Source organism: Cynocephalus volans, chromosome 1 (genome assembly GCF_027409185.1).
Source record: "Cynocephalus volans isolate mCynVol1 chromosome 1, mCynVol1.pri, whole genome shotgun sequence".
In the NCBI taxonomy this organism is placed as follows: Eukaryota; Metazoa; Chordata; class Mammalia; order Dermoptera; family Cynocephalidae; genus Cynocephalus; species Cynocephalus volans.
Window position 1 is genome coordinate 101,437,720 of NC_084460.1, and position 21,726 is coordinate 101,459,445.

At 42.1% G+C, this 21,726-nt stretch overlaps 1 protein-coding gene across 1 annotated transcript; it reads right to left on the bottom strand.

Annotated features, from left to right (window-relative positions):
• Window positions 1-1,618: 1,618 nt before the first annotated feature.
• Window positions 1,619-15,857, bottom strand: LOC134383581 (transmembrane epididymal protein 1A-like). Its single transcript, XM_063104812.1, has 2 exons — window positions 15,754-15,857; window positions 1,619-2,586 (listed from the first exon to the last, which is right to left on the bottom strand). The coding sequence occupies exons 1-2, from the start codon at window positions 15,855-15,857 to the stop codon at window positions 1,632-1,634; spliced, it is 1,059 nt and encodes a 352-aa protein (XP_062960882.1). The 3' UTR covers window positions 1,619-1,631.
• Window positions 15,858-21,726: the final 5,869 nt, after the last annotated feature.

Genomic DNA, 21,726 nt, shown 5'->3' on the forward strand with positions numbered 1-21,726 from the left:
TGCTGGTCTTTCCCCAGATTGTTTCCTCCTCTGCTGGTGAGGAAAGTTGGGATGGGTCTGGTTCCAGCTGCTGGAGGAAGACAAATTTCTCTTCCTCTGAGATCCAGTGTCTCCCTCCTCTCCAAGCCCTGCCAGTGTAAGTTGTTAGGCCCCTGGCCCTTCTCTACTCCTTTCCTCGCTCCCCTCCCTAATATTAACCCATTGTCCCAAAGTCTCCAGGGCCTACTTTCTATATTCTTGTGCACTGCTTCTTTAGAGGGTGTCCAGTGGTATTTTCAAATGACAGTGTGCAGGGTGTCTTGTCTGCCATCCTGCAAACCTCTCTATGCATCTTGAAGCTTTTCAGTCTTTGAGGAGAGCATTTCTGGCTGCATGGGGGGTGGAGTGATTGCAGCAGCTTCACAATGGATACTTTTCTCTGTGGTCCTTTCTCCACATCTGTGGCGGGCATCTCCTTCCTTCTACCTGTCTCTTCGGGCTTCCAGATGCTGGGTCTATCCATCTCACTTAAGCTGTCTCGTGGTATTAGAGGCAATGGCTTTCTAATTCTGCCCAGAGATAAGTGATTTTTATATAGTTTGTTTTCATATATTTCACTGAATACGTGAATTTACTAGCATCTCATTCTGGGAGAAGTCTAATGACTAGCTGAAAATGGCTGCAAATCCCAGCAGGCTGCCATTCTCAGGTTTTCTCCACTCTGAGTTGCTGCATCTTCAGAGCCACTGAGATCATTTGCACCCCTCATTTTGTGGCAGTTCTTTCCCCTCTGCTCCCAGCAATTGAGACCTGGGCCTTTTCTTTGGTTTTCCCTCAGATTCACTAACACAAGACATATACACATGTAGTAGACTTTACCAAAAGCGTTGGAACCATAGAGTTGTTCTGTATCACAGCAAAAAAAAAAAAAAAGAGAACACTTTAAATTATACGTAAATCATCCTCACTTCATACAAACACCTTTGGGAATTCCTCCCTGCACCCTTTCTCCTCAGACTTAAGTCCCTGCTAAATTGATCGCCCGCACCCCCAATCTCCTCATCCCTACTCTCTGAGAGGTGGAAGTAGCCTTGTTCTGTTTCAGTTTACACACATACACACATGTGCACTCATTCTTCATCCTGCTATACTTAGTGTGAATAAAAACAGAGAAATGAAGGAAACAGAAGACCTCATCATTATGCGAAAATAGACCCCTCTCTTCACACACTGAAACACGTTTGCCAGCTGCAGGTGCACACAAGCACACACTAATTCTGCCCTGCCTACGACAGATACAACCTTCTCTGAATCTCCAACAATCCTCCTCCATCTTGCTCTATTTCCTCATTTCATTTCCTCCTCTTGGATCCCAAAAGCTGTCAGAGAAAAGCACTATTTGTTCTCACCTGATCTGTGTGTGTGGCCAGGAACCATAATGAATAAAGAGATGGGAGAGAGACAGACCTGGAGAGAACAGAGTAATATACAAGAAGTCATCCTAGGAGCTGGAAGGTTTATTTGGGAACAAGGAAGATGGTTCTTGGGATGGAGAGCCATACTGGATTTCAGGACATTTCCATGCTGGGCGTGCAGTGGGCATCCTTGAAACTCTTATTACAAACGGCATAAAACAAAGACAGTTTCTGTACCTAGACAACTCCATCCTGCAGCAAGGCATCTTCCCTGAGCTTCTCCAGCTCTTCACCACTGGAATCTGTGGGGCACTCCTGGTACCTGGCACCTGGGGCCTCTGTCCAGGAGGAGCAGTGATGGTGCCAGAGGCTGCAGAGACCATAGACAGCAGCCAGCACGGCAGCCCCTAAGCCCAGGTGCCAGCAGAAGAAGATGGTGAGGAAGGCGAGGTCCACGGGGCTGTCTGCCCGCCAGGGCTGTCCGGAGGGAGGGGCGTACAACAGTATGGAGAGCTGCAGCATCCAGGAGCCAAGCACCAGCCCCATCCAGGTCTTGAGCACCCAGAGTGGGGGCTGGTCAGGGACCCAGACCTCAATGGTGAGCCCCAGGGCAACCAAGAAGGTGGGCACCAGGAACAGGACATGCACTCGGATCTCCAGGATGCTCTTGTTCTCCAGGTGGTTTGCAAACAGCAGCACCATCATGTAGAAGGCCAGGGCCTCGGCTGCCCGCTCCAGCTTCACGTTCTGCCGTGACCAACACGACTGGCTCATGATGTCCACCACGCCACTGAGCAGGAAGAACCCATATATAGAGACGTGATGCCAGCTGTTCTTGAACATGAATGGCTGCCGAGGGTCCTCCCAGTCTACTAACCTCAGCTGATTTACTCCTGGGGGGTAGAAGAACTGGAGGAAGATGCCAGTCAAGGTGATGACCACCTTCACCACTCCTTCCAATGGTACCAGCTGCCACCTCCTGTGTCCTCGCTTCTCCTTTGGGGGCAGAGGGAGTTTGAGGACCCTCTGTTCCCGCAGCAGGGCCAGGGACACCAGCACCGAATAGTAGAGTGCGTAGAAGAGGAGGAACGTTGCTGCCAGCAGGTGTCCCTCCAAGGTTCCCGTGGCTTTAGTGTGTGGGTCAGGACCACCTGGGTGAGAGCTGGCCGATAGCAGCAACCTCCTGGGCCGTCTTCGCAATCAAGAGTGGCTGCCTCCGAGCCACAGCAAGATCACCCTGAAGACGCTCCACCCCTGCCTCCCACACACAGAGAGGAAAAGGTCTTCACTGCCAACACCTGAACCACTCCCCAGTGTGGGACCTCGTGAAGCGGTGTGGCACTTCAGTCACCTCCTCACTCCCTTCCTTCCTTTCTTCCTTTCTGATTTCTTCCTTTTGGAATGGTAATGTCTACCCTATACCTATCTTGCCACTGTATCTTGGAAGCACACAATTTATGTGGTTTCACAGGTTCACAGCTGGAGAGGAATTTTGCCTCAGTATGCAGAAACTACAAGATAGGCACCTTCTAACCAACATATACGGTCACACCAGTCATTCTGACAGGAATAAAGATAAAAGGTCATCTTCCCCTGTCGGATAACTATTCCGTTCAGAGCCAGAAAGAGCTCCCCTGCTGACACCTCAGCCTCAGGCAGGAGCCAAGCTCCACGCAGCCTTTGTACACCCAGCATCTTCTCTCGCCAAGGCTTTTGGAGTAAGTCTCTCTATGACACCAATAGTCTGAGACAGTTTGAAACACTCATCATGGACAAAACATGGTGTAGCCCTATGCTGCCTACATTAGAAGGTTGCTCCTTTTTCCACTGCTTCTTTTCTCCTCAGCCTTCAGTCTGTGGTATTCCATTTTTCCTTGCATTGAAAAAAATACACAAAGAACCGAGGGAAGGTGATATATGAAATTCAGAAACAACAGATAAAAAGAATGCTTTTTTAAAAAGTCAAAAATAAATTTGGTAGTCAGTTTTATACTTGCTTAAGAATACATTATCCATTTGTTAGTTTAATCTGTATTTGTCAATCACTTCTTTTGCAATAAATGTTTATTGCTCAGATGTACCCTGTATGAGGTCCTGAGGCCACAGGGGTAAACATGACTTTCTCTGGTTTCAGAGATTTCACTATGAATAGGAGGGGAGGAGACATTTGTAGAATACAGCGTTGAGTGAGTGATCAAACAACTGGAGAGGGACTTCTTTCACTGCTTTTAACCTCTTCACTTGAAAAACTCCAGAGCAGGGAGTCAAAGAAACTCAGAAGATTATCCATATAATAATAAAATGGCTTTGGTCAAGTCAATCATTTAAAATCATTAGGTCAAACTAGTTTTAGGTAAACACAACCTTGGTGAGCACAAGTCAAGAAGTTCTGTTTTCTGGTTCCAATGTTTTTAAATCAATTCAACAAATGGACATGGTGCATTTGCTGGATGCCAGAAATGGGCTAAGAGAGATAAACATATCTCCAAACTCAAACTTTCAATCTAGGAGGAAGATTGACTGCTACACAACAGTGCACAATTTTCATCACAGTGCTGATGTCAATGAACTAGTAGTCTATAACATTTTTCTTAAGATGGTTATAATGATCTTAGTAAAGAAAATTAAAGGAAGTTTTGCATAAAATTAAGGAAAGGAAAACGAGTCGAAATATCTTCGTCCTCTAGGGTAGAAAATTATGAAAATAAGACAAATCCAATACTTAAAAATTTTTTAAATGGCAAAGAACAAACTTTGCTCAATTGGAAAATAATGAAGACTTTAGGAAACATAATTGTGAAATAGCCCTTGTAAAGTTTAAGCTAAAGTAAATAAGATCTGAGTTAAATAGGTCCCAGGGTATTCAGATAGTTCATGCCTTTAATAAACTGTTCACGATATTCTTAAAATACTGAGAACTAGAAAAAAAAAATCACCAAAGTCTATGAAAAAAACACCAAGATATTATAAGCCACAAAACTTTCTAATGTACTCAGCTTTGCTTTCTCACTAAAAAGTACTAGTCAGGGTGTGAGAAGAATTACAGAAATCTTTTTAAAGCATCTAGAATATAATGGCATCATGACTAATAAGCCTCAGGCTTTTATGATGGAAAAAATATCATACTAGACAAACCTGGTGACAGAAAACCAGAATTAATTAATGAAACACAGTAGGTGTTGATTTTATGTCATTATAAGTTAAGCCTGTATTTTGCAGTCAAGGAATGAAAAATAAATATCAAACCCATCTGAACTGCTCTCCTGATTTAATAGCTTAATTTCCAGAAATGCCAGTGAAAAATAGCACAAATGTTTGACTAGGCCAATTCTTCTTTATTATAGTTCATCCATTTTCCTTTTTCCACAAGAAACTCAGTCCCTAACAGAGTTTAATTAAGTTTATATTTTATGGCACAAACCACATCGCCTTGCAAGAGAAAGCACATTAGAGGCAAAAGAGGAGACTGAGTCCCAGAACCCAGTCTGTAAAAAAGCCTCCCAAGATCGCCACAGGATCCTGTGGATCCTTACGCCTGGTGGCCAGTGCCACACCAAGGACTGCATTTTTCACAGGTTACAATAATGGACATTTTAGCTCAGCCAAAGCAGTAATGAAAATAACCTACGTCCATGTCAAGAAAGGAAAAGTCTCGGGGAGATTCATTTTTAGCCCTAATGATGCTTTCATTTCATCACATAGGTTTGTAGTTTCTACATTTTTTTTCTTTTCTTAACATTGAGAAAAGATGTCAGAAAGATTCTCCCTGACACCCGCCCCCCCCCCCCCCATGTTGAAGCACCATGGCTCATGAAATTCCTTTAAGGTAAAAAGGTGCTTAAATGTCTAACAGTTTATTCTGTCAGAGGAGCTAGTGTGTCAGAGCCTCAGGAAGCAAGCTGCTATAACAACTTGCTTGCTAATGTTTTCTTGAGGAGATTGACTTGACCCCAGCAAAGTGACTGATTCCCTGTCAGAACTAAGTGTAATATAAATGTTGTTTTTTTTTGTTTTGTTTTGTTTTTTTAAAGGATGACCGGTAAGAGGATTTTAACCCTTGACTTGGTGTTGTCAGCACCACGCTCTCCCATTAGAGCTAACCAGCCATTCCTATATAGGGATCCAAACCCATGGCCTTGGTATTACTCTCCCAAGTGAGAGTAACATCACACTCTCCCAAGTGAGCCACAGGCTGGCCCAATATAAATGTTTAAAGGAGGATCTGCATCAGGCATATAATTTAAGTGGAAATAAAAGCAGGTGGCATTGTTGTGACTGCTGTGAGAAAGCAAATATAGAAGTATAAATATTTCTGTTAGAATAAGGTCAATTGCACATGAAAATAAAAGCAAAATAAGAGTTGTTTAAGAAGTTTGTAACCCTGACTCTCAGAAGTTTATAACACTCTCACATAAAAGAAGCTCAAATGCACAGGTTTGGTATAAATGCTTCACACTGACCGCAGAGATTTCGGCTCATCTTTCTACACCAGTAAATGGTACAATTTTCAAGGTAACCACGTAGTCCAAGATGGCTGGCAGAGCTCCACCCATGACAAATGCATTCCACACAGCTGGAAGAGGAATGGGGAAAAGGTCCTTTCCCAGCTAAGTTATCCCCCTTTAAGCAGTCTTCCCAGAAGTCTCCTACACTTCTGCCTACATCTCTTTGATAAGAACTTAGTCAAATGGCAATACCTAGCTGCAAGGAAGCCTGGGGAAAAACTACAGATGTCATTGTGCTTGTGATATAAATCAGGATTCATGTAAAAGGAGTAGAGTGAGGTCTTAGTCCATTTGGACTGTTGTAACAAAATTCCATAACTTGCAAACAACAGATATTTTTTTCTCACAGTTCTAAAGATGAGAAGTCCAAGATCAGACACTGGCAGATGTGGTGTCTGGAGGGCACATTTCTTGGTTCATAAATGGTGCCTTCTCACTCTGTCCTTACAGGATAGAAGGGGAAAAGGTCTTGGGTCTCTTTTACAAGAGAACTAATCCCATTGATGAAAACTCTTCTCCCATGACCTAATCACTCCCCAAAGGCCCCACCTCCAAATACCATTGCCTTGGGGGTTAGAGTTTCAACATATGAATTTTGGAGAGACGACATAAACAATCAGACCATAGCAGGTGATAATGGATGTTTGGGTAAGTAACTAGCTTTCTCTGAGTCTGGATATTTTCCCTTGTTTATAAAGTTAACATGTGACTATGTAGTGACAGAAAACAGACTAGCAGTTGTGTGGGGCTGGGGAGAACAGAGAACTAATTACAAAGGAACAGGAGGGACCTTGTAGGAATAATGGACATGTTCCCTCTCTCTATTATGATGATGGTTTCACAGTTCTACCCATATGGCAAATTGTGAGCATAAAAATGTGCAATGTACTTTATGTCAATTGTACCTCATCAAAGCTGTTAAAAAGGTAAAGTGACAAAGTGAAAATACAAATGAAATACACACACATACACTCCAGGATACCACTTCCTAGTGTTATTAAACACTGACATCAAGTAGTTTCCTCTTCGTCGTGGAGCTGCTGTTTAGATCACCTCTCCTGAGAGATTAAGAGATTCTTCTTCTGGGCCGGCCCCATGGCTCACTTGGGAGAGTGTGGCGCTGGTAGCACTGAGGCTGCAGGTTCGGATCCCATATGGGGATGGCCCATGCGCTCACTGGCTGAGCGTGGTGCGGGGCAACACCAATTATGATCCCCTTACGGGTCAAAAAAAAAAAAAAAAAAAAAGATTCTTCCTGTAAAACCTGTGAGCAGAGAGAAGATAGCGATGGTATTAGATAATCTACTGCACTGACTCATGAGTAAAGGCTGTCGAGTACAGTGTCGGGCAGTGGGCAACAAGACGCGCCTCTCGTTTACAAATTTCCAAAAAGCCAGACTCTTCACTTGGAATAGAAACTCACTAAATTTATTATCTTTGATTCTCCTGTTGGGTAGCTGAGGAGCCTTAGGTAGGAACAATTATTTCTTTCACAGAGAGAGCAGCAGTGAAGAGACAAGAATCCCAACACTGCCACAGGAGTCTGCGCATCCTTATGCCTTAGTAAGGTTTTAAAGAGGGAATAGGAGTATCCTAGGCAGAGAAAGAAGGAAGGGCGTTCCTGGCAGACATGGCCATGCAGAGACAGAGGAGTGAAAGCTCACAATGTTTGCAGAGAGGTATAAGCTCCTCAGCACTGCTGAAGCTTAACACGTGTGTAGAAGCGGTGGAGGATGGAGGGGACGAAGGCTCGGATGGTCACTCCATTCTAAGCGGTTCGGACCTCATCTTGTAGCAGCGAGAGACTATTAGGAAATTTTCAGTAGACACGATTCCACTTTAGAAAGGTGGTTTGTAGAAAAGGCGATTTTGGCAGCAACATGCAGACTCGATCAGAGGCCAGCCGGCCAGCTCAGAGGCTATGCAGACATCGGGCCAGAGATGGTGAGGGCTGGAACCAAGGCAGATTTCAGAAATTCTTTGTTGTTCAATCCAACGGACACTCTTTAGTCCTTAACAGGTTTAATCTCTCAGCAGTGCTTAACACTAATGAGCACATCTGCCCTTTTTAAAACTCTTTTTCTGTGAACATCGATAAAGCACACTTTCCTAATGCTCCTCCGACTCTCTAGTCTCTCCCCCTGTGGTTCTGTCTTTTCTTGCACAGCTCTTAAATTTAAATTTTCTCAGGTTTCTATGTTTGGCCTTCTGCCCCTCTCCACACTATGAACTCCCCGTTTATCATGTACTTTCTGCATTTTATTTTATTTTTTTTTTTTTTATGAAATTATAGGTATTTATTCTTTTTTTTTTATTATTTTTATTTTTTATTTATTTTTTTTTATTTATTTATTTTTTTTATTTTTTTATTTTTTTTTTAATTTTATTTTGTCGATATACATTGTGGCTGATTATTGCTCCCCATCACCAAAACCTCCCTCCCTTCTCCCTCCCCCCCTTCCCCCCCAACAATGTCCTTTCTGTTTGCTTGTTGTATCAACTTCAAGTAATTGTGGTTGTTATATCTTCTTCCCTCCCCCCCCGATTTGTGTGTGTGTGTGTGTATGTGTGTGTGTGTGAATTTATATATTAATTTTTAGCTCCCTCCAATAAGTGAGAACATGTGGTATTTCTCTTTCTGTGCCTGACTTGTTTCACTTAATATAATTCTCTCAAGGTCCATCCATGTTGTTGCAAATGGCAGTATTTCATTCGTTTTTATAGCTGAGTAGTATTCCATTGTGTAGATGTACCACATTTTCCGTATCCACTCATCTGATGATGGGCATTTGGGCTGGTTCCAACTCTTGGCTATTGTAAAGAGTGCTGCGATGAACATTGGGGAACAGGTATACCTTCGACTTGATGATTTCCATTCCTCTGGGTATATTCCCAACAGTGGGATGGCTGGGTCGTATGGTAGATCTATTTGCAATTGTTTAAGGAACCTCCATACCATTTTCCATAGAGGCTGCACCATTTTGCAGTCCCACCAACAATGTATGAGAGTTCCTTTTTCTCCGCAGCCTCGCCAGCATTTATCGTTCATAGTCTTTTGGATTTTAGCCATCCTAACTGGGGTTAGATGGTATCTCAATGTGGTTTTGATTTGCATTTCCCGGATGCTGAGTGATGTTGAGCATTTTTTCATATGTCTGTTGGCCATTTGGATATCTTCCTTAGAGAAATGCCTACTTAGCTCTTTTGCCCATTTTTTAATTGGGTTGCTTGTTTTCTTCTTGTAAAGTTGTTTGAGTTCCTTATATATTCTGGATATTAATCCTTTGTCAGATGTATATTTTGCAAATATTTTCTCCCACTCTGTTGGTTGTCTTTTAACTCTTTTAATTGTTTCTTTTGCTGTGCAGAAGCTTTTTAGTTTGATATAATCCCATTTGTTTATTTTTCCTTTGGTTGCCCGTGCTTTTGGGGTCGTATTCATGAAGTCTGTGCCCAGTCCTATTTCCTGAAGTGTTTCCCCTATGTTTTCTTTAAGAAGTTTTATTGTCTCAGGGTGTATATTTAAATCCTTAATCCATTTTGAGTTGATTTTAGTATACGGTGAGAGGTATGGATCTAGTTTCATTCTCCTGCATATCGATATCCAGTTATCCCAACACCACTTGCTGAAGAGGCAGTCCCTTCCCCAGTGAATAGGCTTGGTGCCTTTGTCAAAGATCAGATGGCAGTAAGTGTGTGGGTTGATTTCTGGATTCTCTATTCTATTCCATTGGTCAGTGTGTCTGTTTTTATGCCAGTACCATACTGTTTTGGTTATTATAGCTTTGTAGTATAGCTTAAAGTCAGGTAGTGTTATGCCTCCAGCTTTATTTTTTTTGCTGAGCATTGCTTTGGCTATTCGTGGTCTTTTATTGTTCCATATAAATGTCTGAATAGTTTTTTCCATTTCTGAGAAAAATGTCTTTGGAATTTTGATGGGGATTGCATTGAATTTGTATATCACTTTGGGTAGTATGGACATTTTCACTATGTTGATTCTTCCAATCCAAGAGCATGGAATATCTTTCCATCTTCTTGTATCCTCTCTAATTTCTCTCAGCAGTGGTTTGTAGTTCTCATTATAGAGATTTTTCACCTCCTTGGTTAACTCAATTCCTAAGTATTTTATTTTTTTGGTGGCTATTGTAAATGGGCAGGCTTTCTTGATTTCTCCTTCTGCATGTTCACTATTGGAGAAAAGAAATGCGACTGATTTTTGTGTGTTGATTTTGTATCCTGCTACTGTGCTGAAATCATTTATCAATTCCAACAGTTTTTTTGTAGAGGTTTTAGGCTGTTCGATATATAGGATCATGTCATCTGCAAACAGGGACAGTTTGACTTCATCTTTTCCAATCTGGATGCCCTTTATTTCCTTCTCTTCTCTGATTGCTCTGGCTAGTACTTCCAACACTATGTTGAATAGGAGTGGTGAGAGTGGGCATCCTTGTCTAGTGCCTGTTCTTAAAGGAAAAGCTTTCAGCTTTTCCCCATTCAGGATGATATTGGCAGTGGGTTTGTCATATATGGCTTTAATTATGTTGAGATACTTTCCCTCTATACCTAACTTATAGAGGGTCTTTGTCATGAATGAGTGCTGAACTTTATCAAATGCTTTTTCAGCATCTATAGAGATGATCATATGATCCTGGTGTTTGAGTTTATTAATATGGTGTATCACATTTATTGATTTGCGTATGTTGAACCAACCTTGCATCCCTGGGATGAATCCCACTTGATCATGATGAATAATTTTTCGTATGTGTTGCTGTATTCTGTTTGCTAGTATTTTAGTGAGGATTTTTGCATCTATATTCATCAAGGATATCGGCCTGTAGTTTTCTTTTTTGGTTATATCTTTACCTGGTTTTGGTATCAGGATGATGTTTGCTTCATAGAATGAGTTTGGGAGATTTGCGTCCGTTTCAATCTTTTGGAATAGTTTGTAAAGAATCGGTGTCAATTCCTCTTTGAATGTTTGGTAAAATTCTGCTGTGAATCCATCTGGTCCTGGGCTTTTCTTTGTTGGGAGCCTTCTGATAACAGCTTCAATCTCCTTTATTGTTATTGGTCTGTTCAAATTTTCTACGTCTTCACGGTTCAGTTTTGGGAGCTTGTGTGTGTCCAGAAATTTATCCATTTCCTCCAGATTTTCAAATTTGTTGGCGTATAGTTGTTTATAGTAGTCTCGAATGATTCCTTGTATTTCAGATGAATCAGTTGTAATATCGCCTTTTTCATTTCTAATTTTTGTTATTTGAGTCTTCTCTCTTCTTTTTTTTGTTAGCCATGCTAATGGTTTGTCAATTTTATTTATCTTTTCAAAAAACCAACTTTTTGATTCGTTGATCTTTTGAATTGTTTTTTGGTTTTCAATTTCATTCAGTTCTGCTCTGATCTTAATGATTTCTTTCCGTCTGCTAACTTTAGGATTGGATTGTTCTTGTTTTTCTAGTTCTTTAAGGTGAAGTGTTAGGTTGTTCACTTGCCATCTTTCCATTCTTCTGAAGTGAGCATTTAATGCAATAAATTTTCCCCTCAATACTGCTTTTGCAGTATCCCACAGGTTTTGGTATGATGTATCATTGTTTTCATTAGTTTCAATAAACTTTTTGATTTCCTGCTTGATTTCTTCTTGGACCCATATGTCATTAAGTAGAATGCTGTTTAATTTCCATGTGTTTGCATAGTTTCCAGAGTTTTGTTTGTTATTAATTTCTAGTTTTAATCCATTGTGGTCTGAGAAGATACATGGGATAATTCCAATTTTTTTGAATTTATTGAGACTTGATTTGTGACCTAATATGTGATCTATCCTGGAGAATGATCCATGTGCTGATGAGAAGAATGAATATTCTGAGGTTGTTGGGTGGAATGTTCTGTAGATATCTGCCAATTCCAATTGGTCTAGAGTCTTGTTTAGATCTTGTGTTTCTCTACTGATTCTTTGCCTAGATGATCTGTCTAATATTGACAGTGGAGTGTTCAGGTCCCCTGCTATTATGGTATTAGTGTCTATTTCCTTCTTTAGGTCTAATAGAGTTTGTTTTATAAATCTGGCTGCTCCAACATTGGGTGCGTACATATTTATGATTGTTATGTCTTCTTGATGGATCAGTCCTTTTATCATTAAGTAGTGTCCCTCATTGTCTCTTTTTATGGTTTTTAGTTTAAAGTCTATTTTGTCAGATATAAGAATAGCCACTCCTGCTCGTTTTTCTTTTCTGTTTGCATGGTAAATCTTTTTCCATCCTTTCACTCTTAGTCTGTGTGAATCTTTATGGGTGAGGTGGGTCTCTTGTAGGCAGCATATAGTTGGGTCCTGCTTTTTGATCCAGTCAGCCAGTCTGTGTCTTTTAATTGGGGAATTTAAGCCTTTAACATTAAGAGTTGTTATTGAAAGGTGTTGATTTATTCCTAGCATTTTATTGGTTGTTTGGTTGTCTTAGGTGTCTTTTGTTCCTTGCTTTCTGATTTACTGTTTGGTTTCTTTGTTTGTTGGTTCCTTAGGTTGTAGATAGTGTTTTTGTTAGCTTGTTTTCTCTTCATGAATGCCATTTTTATTGTACTAGCGGGTTTAGATTTTTCTTAGGTTTTTATGGCAGTGGTAGTTATTTTTCGGGAACCAAACCCAGTACTCCCTTGAGGATTTCTTGTAAGGGTGGTCTTGTGGTAGTGAACTCCCGCAGTTTTTGTTTGTCTGAGAAATATACTATTTGCCCCTCATTTCGGAAGGATAGCCTTGCAGGGTAGAGTATTCTTGGCTGGCAATCTTTGTCTTTTAGTATTTTGAAAATATCATCCCATTCCTTTCTAGCTTTTAGGGTTTGTGATGAGAAGTCTGATGTTAACCTGATTGGGGCTCCCTTATAGGTGATTTGACGCTTCTCTCTTGCAGCTTTTAAGATTCTCTCTTTGTCTCTGAGTTTTGCCAATTTGACTATGACATGTCTTGGAGAAGGCCTTTTTGGGTTGAATACGTTTGGAGATCGTTGAGCTTCCTGGATCTGAAGATTTGTGATTTTTCCTATACCTGGGAAGTTTTCTGCCACTATTTTGTTGAATATGTTTTCAATGGAATCTCCATTTTCCTCCCCTTCTGGAATACCCATGACTCGGATATTTGAGCGCTTGAGGTTGTCTGATATCTCTCTCAGATTTTCTTCCATGTCCTTGATTCTTTTTTCTTTCTTTTTGTCTGCTTGTGTTATTTCAAACAGCCCATCTTCAAGTTCAGAGGTTCTCTCTTCAACTTCGACAAGCCTGCTGGTTAAACTCTCCGTTGTGTTTTTTATTTCGCTGAATAATTTCTTCAGTTCAGCAAGTTCTGCTACATTTTTTTTCAGGACATTGATTTCCTTGTATATTTCCTCTTTCAGATCCTGTATACTTTTCCTCATTTCATCATGATGTCTAGCTGAGTTTTCTTGTATCTCATTCAGTTTCCTTAGAATTATCACTCGAAATTCCTTGTCAGTTATTTCAAGGGCTTCTTGTTCTATAGGATCTAGAGTATGAGATTTATTAACTTTTGGTGGTGTACTTTCTTGATTTTTTGTATTTCTGGTGTCTTTTTTTTGGTGTTTATTCATTGTGGCAGGGGGTTTCATAGTCCACCGGTTTGAGACTAATGACTAACTAGGATGTTGCTGTGGTTGCTAATTTGGTATGGCTCCCGCCGTGTCTGCTCAGTTGGCCTCTAGTGTCTTGTGTGTGTGGTTGCCTCGGGTCTTGGGCTTCTCCGGGGATCCACCTTTCTGGTCAGCTTGTACTCTGCTGGGCTGGTGGATCACGTACCACAGGGTGTGTGATCTCTGTTGAGCTTTCACTTTCTGTACAGGACTTCTCCCCGTTCCGTGTGCTCTGGCCCAGGCTGTTAGATCGTGCAGTGGCGACCCCACCGGGTGTGTGGTTTCTGTCGAGTCTCCCCCCTCTGTGCACACTGTGCTGGGCTGGGGCGTGTCTTCTGCACCCCTCGTCTATCAGCTGGGCCTTCAAGACCCTGCTCAGCACCGCCTCGCCCAGGAAGTCTATCAGGTTTCTGCTAGGCACAGACAACCGGTCTCTCTGGGTGCCTTTGTAGCACTGTGTAGATCTTTCTCGGGTCTTGTTCACCTTTGTATCCCCCCGGTATAAACCGAGTCTAGTGCCTGCCTGCAGCCTGCTCTCCGGCAGGTTCAAGCGGACCTGGGAACTCTCCTACCACACTATTCCCAACCAGAAATTCGTTAGGCTTTTTTCCAAACTGGTGGTCGCAGAGATGTTATCTGCCTCCCAGTAACAGGAAGTTTACCGGGGCCGGAGTCCAGGGTGTGGTGGAGTGACAGTCGGCCCGCCCGTACTTTCTAGCCCTCCCAACACTGGTCGGGATGCCCCACACCCCCAGCCCCGCCAGAGAACCGCGGAGGGAGTGGGAGAGGAGGCTGGCCCGCAGGGTCCAGAAAGCCCCGCGCCAGGCCAAGCAAATGGGCTCAGTGATGGCCGAGCAGGGCGGAGCTGCCCGCACCTGGGAAAATGGAGGCAGCACCGGGGCAGTGAGTGGCCTGGTGGTGCAGGCGGGAGCCGCGTGGGCCAGGGATCACTCACAGTGCTGTGCCAGGTCGGGCGCTCGCTCTGTCTCTGGTTTGTTGCCTTCCGTGTTCTCGGCGCTGCCGCCTCGGGCTGTTCAGTCGCGGCGCCGCTCGGGCGCTCCCAGGAATCTTCTTTAATGCCGGCCTGAAACCTCGAATCCTGAATAGGGCAGCTGGCCGCCTTCAGTGCGGCCCCAGCCTCCGGGATCCTGGCTGCATCCACAGCAGCCCTGGCACCGTGTTCCCTGTTTCAAGACTCGCTTTTGCAGCTAAGAATCAGTTCTTTTCCTGCTCCACACTTCAAAGCTGTTGCCTGTAAATGAGGCAGCCTCTCCTGCCGGGGGCAAAGTGGCGTTGAGCCCCCACGACCGGCCAGCAGCAGCAGTCCTCCCTTAAGAGATGGCCAGAGGAAGGTCCACAAGTTTCCCGGCTGCCTGAGGCCCAGTGGCCACCTTTTCCACCTCAGCTACTCCGCGCCAGCCGCCGCAGCCGCCGCCATCTTGAAAAAACTACTTTCTGCATTTTAAATGCAGATGACTCCCAAATCCATATCCCCGCCTCAGATCACTGCCCAGATCCTCAGACTCATACGGCTGGGAGCCTAGTGGACACCTGTGACCTCTGTGAAGACAGACAGGATCAATGTTCAACTTGCACAAATAAGTGGGTGTGTGCGTGTGTGTGTGTGTGTGTGTGTGTGGGTGTGGGTGTGTGGGTGTGTGTATGTGTGAGAGAGAGAGAGAGTGATTACACAGGAAGAGCAAACTGTCTGCAAAGGATTCACATCAGTAAGCTGGGGTTATTTTTATGGAACAGGTGGACTTCCCCTTTTTATTTTATATGCATATATTCATTTCAATTTTCTACAATGAGTAAGATTGCCTTTACAATTTTTAAAAATCTAAGGAAACATAAAGGACCCTTTTTAATTCCATGCCCTCCCTCTTTCCCGGCTGCTCCTGACCCTCATCATTCTTCCCATGGCCATTGCATTGTCCCCCTGACTTGTTTCTTTGCCCCTGTTTTCCTCAGCTCTGTCCTCCAAACCACCACTAGAGTTACTATCATCTCACTCCCTTCTTTAAAACCTTACAGGATCGAGTTCGCTCCTTGGAACGACGTGCAGGTCATTCACAGCTGGCCCCCCACCTTATTGCCTGTTCCGCTCCCTCACCTGCTCTGGCTGACGCTGAAGGCACTGTTGTGCATATACACTGTCCCCTTTGCAAATCGAGGCCCTTGCCCTTGCCACTTCTTCTGCCTCGAGTGCCTTTCTCCATTTACCTCCCTTGCAGATCTCCTTGCAGTTCTCTGAGGTCCATCTCAGTGTCACTCCCCTGACTCTTTCGAGCAGAGTTACCACTTCCTTGCACAGGGTGCACCTCCATTTGGGCATTCCTGCAATGAATTGTATGCATCCCTGTTCACATCTTCCCAAGACTGTGATTCCCACAAGAGTAACAATCCTGCCTCAGCATGTCCTTGTCTCTCCAGCACCTGGCTCATCGTCTGCTTCATAGCAGATGCTCAATAAATGTTTAAATACACTTGGGAAATTTGTGACAAGTTGTTTTGGTTTACTTCTACCTCTCCTCTCTAGACCCGCATGTCCCCCTTCCACCATCCACTGTAGTGACTGCCGTGTGCACTGCCTCAGCTGCTCTCCAAAGCCCCACTTCCCACCCACACCCTGCACAACAAAGTGTCCTCTCATCACTGCTAATGCTTTTGCTGGGGCACTTAAAGGTGCTGCCCTTAGATGACTTGCCAGGTACTGGCTTCTGACAACTGCCCAGCAAATAAGCTTCTGTTTCCTTGTCTAAAAAATGACAATGGTATGCAAGATTAGCCCCGCGGGGTTGTTGTGAGAATTAAATGAGATAGTACATGTACAGCAACTCACACAGCATTCAGGTCTCCACGGGAAACTCAACAATACCTCTATTTTCCTTCTCCCCTCCCAGTATTGTTCTCCTTTTAATAAGGATTCTTGAAAACAAGAAATAGTTTACCACTTTTAAAAAATGACCATTTAATGAAGGTAACAGAAAGGGATGGTAGAACCAGAAAAGGCCAAAGGTTTGGAGAGAGAATCCTGCCTGGTCCCCTCAGATCATTTCACAAACAGCACCGACAGTGTCTCCTTGAACAACCCTCCCCTCTGTCATCCCTGTTGCAGTGCCTCGGACACACCTGCCTTCCCTCACCTCTAATGCTCTTTCCAGCCATCTTCTCTGCCCAGCTAATGCTTACCCATTCTTCATGGCCCTCGACAAGGGAGAGAGCCTGCTCTCCTCTGTGGAGCCTGTCCTGATGAGAAGAGAAATTAGGTCACTTTTTTCTCTGTGCTTCCACACAACCTCATGCCCACCTCTCCACCTGCTACATCCCCTTGTACTCGAGGTTCCATTTCTGAGTCTGCTTCCCGACACTAGAAAAGAGCTTCCTCGAAAGTGACAGTGTCTTCCCTTACCAAGATGCTTGAGATTCTGCTCCAGAAGATTGCCCAGCACTTGTATCCAGAGCTGCAGAGTCAGTGAAGAAGAAATTAATTATAACTGACATAGAGAACTTTAAATCTGGAAGTCATTAGTTGGGTTTGGAACAATAAAAAGGCTCTTCTAAAATCAATTCAGGGCACAGAGTTGCAAGAGATAACATTACCACTGGATGATTTGGCAGGAATTCCTGGCTCTTTTCTCTATATTGGAATTTAATTTCTACCTTAAATAAATCTTACTCTCAATGGGGTTTTGACAGTACCAGGGCCATTAATGACAAAGAAAATCCTGGAAATCTAATTAATAGCTCAAAAAACATCCAGGGACAGCTATGTGTGGAGGTGTGAAATCTGACTCCTGTATGATTCTGGGCTTCTGCTGTGTCTAGGTGTTTGTAACTAATGCAATTATTTTTCTCCAAGACATTTCAAAGCATGGCATTTAAAGTGACCATATAGTAAATTAAAGAAAAGAAAGTAACAGATTTTTTACAGACATCATCAAAAAGAGTGCAAGGTGTGCTGACAAAGGATATGGTTCTTGCAAGCAAGGTTGTTGCCTATTCTCCAACAAGCAACCTTTAAACACAAAGGTGCAGGTGACCAATAAGTACTTTGAGAGAAAACAGTGGGAGTACAGTCTGAAAATATGGGTTATTCTATTATGTTGTATTTGTCACTCAAAATAAAGGCTTTAACTGGCAAAAGTTAGCTTTTCACCAGATGATAGTGACTTTGCTGTGTATGTATTGGATGCTATGCTATGTTTTATTGCTTCATTCTGTCCTTCAAGTGGCCTGAATTTAGTTCTTCTATGTGCACATAATCTTTAACAGCATTCCCTATTGTCTGATTAACAAATTGCCTCAGAAATATTCAGAAAATTGCAGAAACAGTCACTCCAAAAAGACATGTGATGGTCTGCCTTATTGGAGGGTAGTTTCGTGATAGACATCAAAGGCCTAAAAAATATGCCTGCCTTTGACCCAGAAATTCACTTCCTAGGAATTCATCCTAAGAAAATTATTAAAGATGTGTGCAGTTATGTGTATATAAGGATGATCAGTGTAGTGACAAATTCAAACCCCATAAATATCTGACCATGATAATAGCTTAAAAATATTATGATCCAGTCACATAATGAAATACTGTAGCATCTAAAATTATATTATAGAAATATATTTATTGACACAGAGAGGTGTTTATAGTATAGTAAATAGGAAAAAAGGTTATATAACAATATGAATAGTATGGTCTCATTTTTGTGAGAAAAACAATACAGTAGAAGTCTTTATTTGACCTAATTGGGTCAGGTTGGTGAGTTAAAGAAAAAAGTTATAGTGATAAAACATAAAATATATGTGTGTGTGTGTGTGTGTGTGTGTATGTATGTGAGTGTGGGGGGGTATATATCTTAAACATTTTGTTGTAACCTAAAACAGAAATGTGTACTCTTCTACCAGTCATTTGATAAAGGGCCAAGACTAATTTTTTTTTTGGTATGAGTCTCCTTTTTATAGTTCTGCATCATCTGTCTTTATGTACTAAACTGTCAAATATTTCCAGTTTTAATTTCTTTAATTGGTGAGAAAACATAGACTCCTGTGAAACAATCCAAATCCAAAATCCTTCCATATTTTTATAATTTTCTTCCAATAGTGGTCTTACTCACTCCTAATTTGATAGTAAATATTTAGCAAATCACCTTTTGAAAATTTTTTCCATAGCATTGAACTTAATTTTCACTTTTTTAAAATCATATTTCATGACTTTGCAACTGAAATAATACAATACTCTTGATCAGTAGACAAAACTGTTGAGAAGGTAAATGTGTACTTGAGAGCAGCCTACTGGCCACATCAGACGAAAAATTTTTACTGAGCAAAGAGAAAGCGCTGTCTAATCCTGCGTGCTGGCTGAGTGGAGCTCAGAGAGGTGAGAATGCTCTTCTCCCAGTTCCGTGCATGGCGGGCTCATCAGAACCTTCTGGTCTCAGCCTGAGTCACCTCTCCAGGACGTATTCCATGACCATCCTGTCTTCATCACGTCGTCCTGGTTTTTCTTCATAAAAACCATCATTTGTAATTCTCCCATTCATCTTTTGATCATTTGTTTATGGTCTGTCCTCACCACTAGAATCTGAACGTGTGCAGCTGATCATGGTCCACTAGTGCCTAGAGCAGTGCTTAATGCAGTTGTCATTTGACATTGATTTTTCATGTATATGTATGCACGGTTATAGTTTAAGTCATCTAGTGGTTTCCAGGGGGAAAATTATTATATGAGGGTACTGCAAAAAGTTCATGGAAAACTAGAATTAAAAGACAATATGAATCTTTCCATGAACTTTTGAAGTATCCTCGTATCTCATCAGAGGAATGCCCCTATTACCTGCAACGTAATCTTGCACTGATATTTGGATGACACTATACATCTACATTTAAAATGCAGCCTTTTTCTGTTTTTTTATCCTAGTCAAAATGTTTGTATTCACTTATTTATTAAATCCATCCTCATCATAACAAATATAAAAATATCAAATATCAAAATGGATATCATTCATTATCATTCAACTCATAGGTAATTATAACCTCCAGAGTGAATGAAGTAGTGTCTAAGAAATAGTCTTTTGAGAATTCTTATGGATGTTGTTCCTGTAAAACCAGTTGAACCATCTGTTAAAAGGTGGTGGCAAAGGTCAGTTATTTTAGGGTCCTAGAGATCAGACATCTTAAAAGAGAGATGCCCAAAATGAAAAAAAGGAATATTCATATAAAAATTGTATTAAAGCAAGAGCCAGTAGTCGAACTCTGAGGGTAACAAGTCTGATGGATTCTAAGAGATTGGTAGGGGAAGATTTTTCAGCTATGCAGCAGCGCTAGCTGTGTGTTTTAAAGCTCACAAGCTGGGATGTCAGCGTTCTGGGTTATGTCGTCCACAGTCTTGGTTACCTCTCATATAACAGCATACATGACCCAATTGCTTCACCAGGCTTCCTTAGTGGCCTAGACAGCAGCTTGTCCCAGGAAGAAATCTAACCCAAGCATGGTCTGTTGGGTGGTGAGTTCTTTAAGCTATCATGTTTCAACAGGCAGAGCTTCTTCAGAGGGTACAGATAAGGGCCAGGTGCAAGACAACATAGTCTTTCAACAGGGATCTGGCCAGTCACTGCCAGTTCTCAATGACACTGAGTCAGACAGATGGGAAGGAGGAAAATTAAAATGTCAGTTTGGAAAATTATAGCCAGATATTGAAGGAAAATTAAAGAATTGAAAATGTGGTAAATTTACAATTTGGGAAGGTAATGGGATCAAGTTCAATTTATGGATAGGTACCCAAAATGGACTTTCAAGAGCATGGGGGTAGGGGGTATGGAGTCAATTAAATCTTCATCATATGACAGAATTTGCATATCCATCAGTTACCACATTTATGAAGAGGTCTAAAAAGCTCAAAGACAATGAAAAGACCTAGAATCTGATAAACCAGAAGAGTATACTATAAACAATGTAGCTTTCCACTGAAACACGGCATTTCTCTCTATAATCATCCCTTTTGATCAGAAATAATCCTAATAAAAGATTATTCCTGACCACAGAATAAGACAGGTCTCATTATATTGGTTCTGATTATTTACATAGGAATAGCAGGAATGACAATTTACCACACAGGCCTACTTAATTAAGTTGGCTATAGTTTTCATGAAGAATCTCAGATAGTACTTTTAAAAGCCTCCTAAAGCTAGTAAGGCAAGCCAAGAACTCTCCATCAAATTTCACCTGTGTTACTTATATGTATGGTTGAATTTGTTTCTTTTCAATGTCCCCAAAATATCTTAATTTTTCTGGGCCTGCCAAGAAGTGAGCTTCCTGAAAGAAAGTGAGCTGAAACGCTGGGTACTGATCAAGCTTTATTAAAGAAAAAGAATCTGCTGGGCTGCGCTCAAAGTGGAGGGCAGCCTGGGGCTGCCCTCAAAATAGAGGACAGCACCAGGTGTGGGGGTGAGTGAGCTTATATAGGGGGCCACGGGCTGGCTGATACAATCAAGGAGGGGCATTATGCTAATGTGGAAGCTATGCAACCAGGGTGGAGAACTGCACCCTTGCGGAAGCAAAAGGGTTTCTGTTTCTCAAAAATCATGAGGTTTCTCATAAAGGGAAGGGGGAGGGATTAGGGCCATTTTGGGTGCGGCCTTGCCTAAAATGGCACTGGTTGTGTTCAGAACCTATCATTCCTGCCTTTTAAGTATAGGGAGAAGGGAAAAGGGGTGAAGGTCTCATTCTTCTGAAGCTACTTCCTGCTGGAGATGAGTGAAGATATGGAAAAAATAAAAGATTTATGTTGGCAGGTAAAACAATTAGGTGGTGGGGTATTGGTTTTGTGTGGGGAGGCTGTATTCTTCCAGGGGAGGGGTTGGGACCATTTGGTGCTTGGCCTTGCCTAAAATGGCACCAGTTATGTTCAGAACCTATCACTTCCTTACTCACCTGGAATGCTGGGGACCCTGTAGCCCAGGTACCAGATCAGTTTTCCCAAGAGGGCTTTGTAAGCATTGACTCTAAAAAGTCAAATTTAATTCCTTATAAATATCTGGTCATATCTGACTAAATGAACATTATTCTCAAATATGATATTCCAGAGAAGGCCTTTATTTTCAAAACCAGCATTTCCAGTTACATCCTGTTAGCAGGGAAGAAAAGGTCTTACTGACTCTTTGCCAATAACTATTCTACCATAAAAATAAGAATATCCGATAA

Excerpts from the sequence above, each read along its gene's own strand:
- LOC134383581 (XM_063104812.1), bottom strand. The coding sequence starts at position 15,857 with ATGGAGGTGCACCCTGTGCAAGGAAGTGGTAACTCTGCTCGAAAGAGT. Across the intron at positions 2,587-15,753 it reads CAAGGAGATCTGCAAGGGAG|ACGGCCCAGGAGGTTGCTGC; the intron begins GTAAATGGAGAA and ends TTGATTGCGAAG.